This window comes from Orycteropus afer, unplaced genomic scaffold, assembly GCF_000298275.1.
Source record: "Orycteropus afer afer isolate SDZICR_OR568_19922 unplaced genomic scaffold, OryAfe1.0 scaffold01051, whole genome shotgun sequence".
Lineage (NCBI taxonomy): Eukaryota > Metazoa > Chordata > Mammalia > Tubulidentata > Orycteropodidae > Orycteropus > Orycteropus afer.
In genome coordinates, this window is record NW_006922638.1 from 234,267 (window position 1) to 242,397 (window position 8,131).

Here is an 8,131-nt window from a genome sequence, read left to right on the forward strand (position 1 = left end):
GCTATGAGTCGGAAACGACTCGACGGCACTTAACAACAACAACAACAGGAAATTACTTAATTTTTATCTTTAAATCAAACAAAATACGCTTAATTTAATATTGATTTTTAAAAGTTTATTTTAAGCTCTTAGAAGCCTCATCACAATGTTTCCCTAGGAAAACTTCAGATAAGATAATCCCCCTTTAATATTCATCCAAGTCTAAATGTACTGTGGTATACTTCATAGGATACTGGAACGGAAAAAAGTCATTAATGGAAAAATCAGTGAAATCCCAATAAAGTCTGAAGTTTAGTTAATAGTGTACTTGTATTAGTTTCTTAGTTTTGACAAATATACCACGGTAATGTCATATGTTAACACTAGGGGAAATGAAAATTGTGTGAGGGATATATGGGAACTCTGCATTACATACGCAACTTTTCTATAAAATAAAAATTACACTCAAATAAAAGTTTATTTAAAAAAAAAAAGAAGTCATCCAAGGGGAATTAGTTGCAAAATACCAATTAGGTGGTTTCATGCTGAAGGCAGCACTGTAATGACTGTAATATATACAGATGCTACTCATAAACATAATGGAACACTGAACCATTAAACCCACTTGATTATACTCTCATACCGCAATTTTCCTTCTCTGTCAGTCTTTCATTCTCTTCTTTGTGTTTCTCACCATAAATTGACCCCCTTCTCCCTTCAGAGGGCAGAACAAGAGAAGACACAGGCTAAAAAGACTTCCCCAAATAAAAAAGCAAAGAATAAGGAGAGCTTACTGGCAGAAACTAACACTGTAAGGCCAAACTGTACTTAATACAATTTTAATTTTTTATTCAAGTGCATTCAGGTGCCAAACTCTAAAGAAAGAAAACAAAGAAGGGAGAGAAAGAAGAAAAGAAAAACCACTAGTTCGTATTGTATTAATAATGAACAAACATGAATGAAAGAAAAATGAAATCAAACATATTCTTCACCATACCTCATATGGAGACTTTAAAACCACTCACAATTCCATAGGAACACTTGGCTCTAAACATGCTCAGAATAAAGACAGATTAAAAAGAGGTGTGTATAAATGTAAAGTGAGTTTCCTTTAAGCCCAGCACCTCCTAGCATTGCTGGCATACATTAAAATTATTATGTTTCCTTGTTTTATTTTTTTTAAGTTGTATGACAACTTTATAACTTACTGGAGGTAGGTAAGAACTGCTTTGGAGATATTTTGTCTTAGCCCTTTAATCCATATCCCCTGCCACTCTTCCTCCAGACAGCAAAATTAAGGGTGCTGGTCACAGCAACCTTTCAGTTGTAGTGGTGCTGCCTAATGCTGAAGTTGGAGCTTCTCTCCATGATGTGGAGACGGTAAACCCCTGGCAGAGGTAACTCTACCTTTACCCTGCTCACTGATCAGGAACCAGCCTCAGAATCCTTCTCAACCAAAATTCCAATCAGCCAGAAACACTCTCATTAAGGAAGACACCTTGTGAAACCTACTTGTCGTCCCTGATCTGTGCTGCTCACCATGAATGAGGAAAGGACAGATTTAAATGTGACCACTCTATTTCAATATATTTATGCATCTGAAGAATAACTAAGATAAGATTAAAGGAAAAAGACAAACAAACCTAAAGGGCTAGAAAGGAAACCACAAGACAGAAAGCAAGTTAAAGGGTTCTGACAACTTTAAGAAAAAGAAAGAAAATCACGAGCTGAGTTAAAGCACAACTTACTTATGAGAAAACATACTGACCCATTTCTGCAAGGTCTTCATTCAGTTCTTGTAGCCAGAAGATGTCCATGTCATCTAGGTCGTAGCGACACACAGATGCTGCGAGTTCTAGGATGCTGATATAGCCAGGCTCTGTGGGTTCTGGGATGGAGCAATGAATATACTTCCGGGGCCGAATGAACAGAACCTCCTTTGCCTTCTCAGCTGTAATTCTAGAAAAGCCAAGGGAGAGACACTGATAAGAACGAACAAATGACAGATTCCAGGCACTGATAGGATGGGTCCAACAGTACTCAGGCTATATAGTGGAATTGGTTGCTCTCCCTTTCCACTCTGGGTAAAACCCCTCATCTGCTCTCTGACAGGTATGGGAGATTTTTTTCTAGAAAGCAAATAGTTATAAAAACTCAGTAGTCTTGTCATCTGCTGTGAATTCTCTGGCTGCTAATAATTGGCTTCACTCACCCTCATGTATCCTGGGTCCCTACTACTATTTGTTGTAATAAAATTTTATTACATTATTGTGTGTTGTTGATGTAATGACCCCCACATTTATTTAGAAAGGGAAACCTGGATGGGAGGAGCTGCTCAAAGGCACAGCCAGATTCCATACTAAAGAAATACTGCAGCCAAACTCATAATTCTTGTCATGAAGGCAATATTGGATGGTAGTAAAGAATATAGGCCCTAGACTCACAAAGGCCTGTGGGTTTTTTTTTCCTGCCCTTCACTTACTCTGTGATCATGGGCAATTATTTAGTTTCTGTAAGATTCCATTTTCTTACTAACAATTATCACTTACACAGTGAGTCCTCAGCATTTCTTTAGTTCATATATAAATGTTCAGCAGGTACAGACTATACTACATTCCCAAATGGGCATATTAGAATCATTTGTAAAAAGCATAGAAACTGCACAAATAAATATCACAGATTTTTTAAAGGCTTGAAATAAATTTCTTAAAAAGTAACTAAATAGTATCCCCTTGCAATATTATCTCTATGAGTCATTTATCAAGATGCTTCTTGTTAGTCTTGCCACTCTGGGCTGACCACTTCTCTCCAAGCTGCCATGACTCATACCTGAAATAAAGGACAATTATAACCTCTGCAGCAGGTGGTATTTTCCAAACCTGGCCACAACAGTATCTCCCAATTCCATACGCTCATCTACAATGTGACTTTGCCACTCTTTAATCAAGTGGTGACTTCTATTTTCCCTCCCAGGTTCGTGGGAGTTTCGGTGACTGTTCTGACCAAAGAATATGGCAGAAGTGATGCTATGAGAATTGCTGGGTCATGAAAGGGAATGTAGCTTTTACTCTGATCATTGAACATGTGCACATGGAGCCCTGATGGAGCCCTGTAAGAAGTGTAAGACCGCAGTCTGTAAGAAGCCAAGGTTGTCATGCTGTGAGGAAGCCAAACTATGTGAAGAGGCCACATGGAATCTGCAGGTCAAGCTAGTCAAGGCAACAGAAATGTTAGTGAACAAGCCTTCAGATGATTCCAGCCTTGCCATTGAATCTTCTTAGATGAGGCTCTAGATATCATGGAGCAGAGACAAGTCATCCCCACTGTGCCCTGTCTGAATTCCTGACTTACGGAATCCTTGAGTATGGTAATATGGCTGCTTCAAGTTGCTAAGTTTGGGGGCAATTTATTATATAGCAACAGTAACTAGAACAACTGCCAAAGGACTACTAGCTACTTCAAGCTTTAATTAATGTGTATGAAAGTACTCTGCATATTGTGTTCCTCACTGAATTTTCATACCTGGAAACAAGAGTGGTAGAATGCTGGTGCCTAAATTGGAGGGGGTAGGAAATATGGGAAAAGTGAAGTGAGGAGAGGAAGAGGAGGTGGGAAAGATCTGATGACCAAATATTTACAGGAGTGGGAGGGGGCAGGCTTGTGTCCTCATTTATTAAGGGATGTTCTTGCTCTGGCTTACCATAAGAAATTAATACATTTTGAAAGTAAAGCCAAAAGGATCTCCTGATGCAGTGAATATGGGATATGAGACAATGAAAACTCACAGATTTCGGATTAAGGATTTTGGCCTGAATAAACTGCAATGACAAGAGTTAGAAGAATGAATTTTCCATCAGTTAAATATGGAAACTGCAGGTAGAACTGGTTTGGAAAAAAGATCAGTAGTTCAAATTTGAGACATTTTAAGTCTGAGATGTCTACTGGACATCCAGATGAAAATGTCAAATTGGCAGTTTAGTGAATAAAGTACATCTATTTCTCATTTATTGACATGGCTAGGTTCCAAAGACTAAGTATTTATGTGAAAATTGGCTCTGTGAAAAGAGAACGTTTTTTTTCCTGCTTTCAGACCATCCATTTGTATGATTTTTTTTTATTTAGAAAATATGATAATAGAAATAATAACAGTTAACATGTACTGGTTTGCTCATCACTGTGACAAGTCCAAACCAAAAAACCAAAAAGCCGTCGAGTTGGATCCAACTCATAGTGACCTGTCCTTGGGTTTCTGAGGTGGTATCTCTATGGAAGTAGATTGCCCAGTCTTCCTTCTGAGGAGTGGCTGGTGGGTTTCAACTGCCAGCCTTCTGGTTAGCAGTCAAATGCCTTAGGCACTACGCCACCAGAGCTCCTGTGACAAGTACAATCATGGATTGATTATTTCTCTGCAGAGAAGGAGGCTTAGAAGAGGTAACGTTGGTTAGAACTGGGCTGTGTGACTGGAAAGCTCAGGGCTTAACCACTTCACCTTCTTCATATGCTGGGTCAGAGCTTCTCTTGGGGAGCCACCTTCAAGTGGAGCTCTACCCTCCACATCAGGAGAGTCATCAAGGCTCGGGGCTTCCTGATACAGGATACTAGGAGCCTAGCCATGCACCTGACCCCACCATGGCAGAGGTATTTGGCCCAGTCGGGCTCACTTTGGGATGTCATTAAACTCACACACATTTCTTCAAAATACCCTCTTTGATGCATCCTTCTTTCTTCCCTTCCTACTCCATAGCAATTTTGAGCTGCAGGGTGTCATGCCGTATAGGAGCTGGGAACCAGAACAGGTCCCTACTGGCTCATTGCTGCCTGTGTATTCACCCAAAGGCCATGGCTGCAGCACCCCTTCTTGGCAGGAGGGAGTACAGGACACCAGGCAGTGCAGCTTTAGCTTTGAGAAAGGGTACACTTTGGAGCCATTACTGCCATGCCTGCTGCTGCCTTGTTACTCTGCAGAATAGTCAAGTATTAGATTTTTTACTATTGTAAATATAAAATGTTGAGTAATGAAATAGTGGATAAGGGATGAGCCCAGTTAGTCCAAAGTTTACATTCCAAGGAGAAATTGGGGGCTGTCTGAATATCCAATTACTTACTCTTTCAGTTTCATTAATGATGCAGAAGTGCAAAATGATATATTGTTAAGTCAAAAAGCAAGTTAGCTAATGATCCCATCTATTTACATACACACACATGTGTACGGGTACATGTTTATGTGTGTAAGCCCATATAATATATAATGTTTTATATATTGATTAGCTCTGCTTTTAAATAGTTCATCTAAAATTTTTAAAACACACCCATATGTGGTAAATACATCACTAACCATTTGTGTGTTATATAACTTGCAATGTATGTTTTTTTAGACCAAAAATGAAGAATTGTTTTTCTTCCATTAGAATTTTACTGAAATAGAAACTAATTAAAACATACAAATTAAAGTCTTAAAAAAAAAAAAAGATCTGAAGCTTGTTGTTTAGCATTGATTAGTGTCAAGATCCTCTATGCTGCTGTTGTTGTTAGGTGACATTGAGTCAGTTTCAACTCATAGTGATCCTATGTACAACAGAACGAAATACTGCCCAGTCCTGTACTATCCTTACAATTGTTGCTATGCTTGAACCCACTGTTGTAGCCATGTGTCAATCTATCTCGTTGAGGGTCTTCCCCTTTTTCTCTGACCCTCCACTTTACAAAGCATGACATTGTTCTCCAGGGACTGGTTTCTTCCGACAACATGACCAAAGCATGAGAAACAAAATCTGACCATTCTTGGTTCTAAGGAGCATTCCAGCTGTACTTCTTCCAAGACAGATTTGCTCATTCTTCTCGTAGTCCATGGTATTTTCAATATTCTTTGGAAACAGCACAATTCAAACAAATCAATTCTTCTTCGGTGCTCCTCATTCACTGTCCAGCTTTCACATGCACATGAGGCTGAAAAGACAATGGCTTAGTCCTCAAAGTGACATCTTTGCCAAGACTAGAGACACGTGGGTGAAGTAATCTTGGACTTTCCAAACCAGTCTAGACACCAGGTGAGTACCACCAGGGTGACCTCAGTCAATGCCATGTAAAGCAGAAGAATCACCCATCTGAGATCTTCTTGAATTCCTTACCCCCAAAAAAGTGAAATATAACAAATGATTGTTGTTTTAAGTCACTAAAGTTTAGGTTAATTTGTTATGCAGCAATAGATAACCAGAACAACTATTTAAAAAATCTTGTAAAACATTTTTGTTCTAATGACAAAGGTACTTTCTGAAATCTCCCCTCATTCTATAAGAGTTCTTGGTCTGAACTCCTCTGTTGTCATTTGAATTGTTTTTCTTTTATAGGTATGGTGTCATTTCTGAATCTGGACAGTTAATATCTTTTGTCATTTTTGGGAAATTTCAGTCATTATTTTCTCAAATAAATTTTCAGACTCTCCTTTCTCTGTTCCTTCTGGGACTCCAATGACTTGAAAGAGATCTTGCATTATAGTTGTCCCAGTACTGGATGTTTTGTTCATTTTTCTTCAGTCTATATTCTTTCTTTTGTTCAGGCTGGGTGATTTCTATTGCTCTATCTTGAAGTTCACAGATTCTTTCTCTGCTGCTTCTACTCTGCTGCTGAACCTATTAATTATGTTTTAAAATTTCAGTTATAATATTTTACAATTCTAAATTTTCCATTTTGTTCTTTATATCTTCTATTTCTTTGCTGAGATTTATAATTTTTTCATTTGCTTCAAATGTGTTCATAATTGCTTGTTAAAGCAATTTTATGATGGTTGCCTTAAGACAGCTATTCTAATTGTCAGCATATGTTGGTTGTCTTTGATCAAGTTGAGATTTTTCTAGTTCTTGGTATGGTAAGTGATTTTTTTATTTAAACCTGTAGATTTTTGGTATTATAAGATTGTGGATCTTATGTAAACCTTTTGTTTAAGCTGGTGTTTTGGTCATCTAGTGCTGCTCTAACAGAATTACCACAAAGGTATGGCTTTAATAAACAGGGATTTATTCTCTTACAGTTTTGGAGGCTAGAAGTCTGAGTTTGAAGTGCCAGATCTAGGGGCTCGATCTTGGGCTTCAGCTCTGCCTCTTGCTCCTGGCCCACTGGAGTTGGTGGTGTCTCTTAACTCAGGCAGCTGCTGGCTGCTGAGGCTAACAAAGCCAAGGTCAATAAGTAAAATAATCCAAATATTATCAAGCAATATAGCAGGCCATTAGTTCAAGCCCAGAAACACCAAGACTCAGCCAAATGTAGGGTCCATATGTGCCAAAAGCTCCAGACCTTTCTCACAGCATCTTCTTATATACTAGAAGCAGACCACATTCCTAAAGTAGCTATTCAGCTGCTCACAGCAGATTCCACCATGGAGTTGATTAGCAGTCTCATCATGAGGAATAACTACATCCAGCTGCCCAGCCACTCAAAACCAGGCCCAGTCTATCTGAGCAGAGACCTCACCCCTTTGGCCTAGTAGGCACCATTCCTCTGCCTCTTGGACATGGCAGCCCTGCCCCCTCACTATTGGGCAATGGCTATGGCCCCAACCCACTGGCCCCCATGAATGGCAGTCCCACACTCCAGAACCAAGTTGGTGAAGATGTGACTCTTTGAAACCTAGGAGGCTGTGGTGGTTCCACTCCCAGAGGCCATGGTGCTACCCCTGGAGGCTGAAGCTCTGCTTCCTGTTTCCTTGGGCTCTCAGCTTCTGCCAATTAATGCCCAAAGGCAACCCACTCCACCAGGAAGCTTCCTGTCCAAAGTCATTCAACTTTCTCTCTCCATGGGCCATTCCAAGAGCAGCTGCCCTGCACTCAGACACCTTTTGGGATGACAGGAATTTTTTGTTGGAGCTAGGGTCCTGTGGCCAGCTGCCTTTTGGTACAGCAGAACTTTTTCTGGGACCAGATTACCTGTCCCCAGCTACTTTCTGGTCTGGCAGAAATTACTTCTGGAAGCAGGCACCTTGCTTGCAGCTACCATTAGGGCTGTCACAATCTTTCCAGGTCCAGGTATCCTGCCCCAAGACATCGTCTGGGTCAGCTGGAACTTCTCTGGGTCAGCTGGACCTCATCTGGGATTAGGTGGCCTACCCCAGTTGCTTTCTGGATAGGCAGGAACACCATGAAGGTATCTCCTTGGATTT

At 39.9% G+C, this 8,131-nt stretch overlaps 1 protein-coding gene across 1 annotated transcript in view; it reads right to left on the reverse strand.

The window, feature by feature from the left end:
- The window catches only part of JADE3 (jade family PHD finger 3), a 136,118-nt gene that overhangs the window by 64,342 nt on the left and 63,645 nt on the right, over positions 1 to 8,131 (reverse strand). The window contains exon 4 of the mRNA XM_007958623.2: positions 1,748 to 1,938. Within this exon, the coding sequence (XP_007956814.1) occupies positions 1,748 to 1,938 (191 nt within the window). The remainder of the gene's footprint in view (positions 1 to 1,747; positions 1,939 to 8,131) is intronic.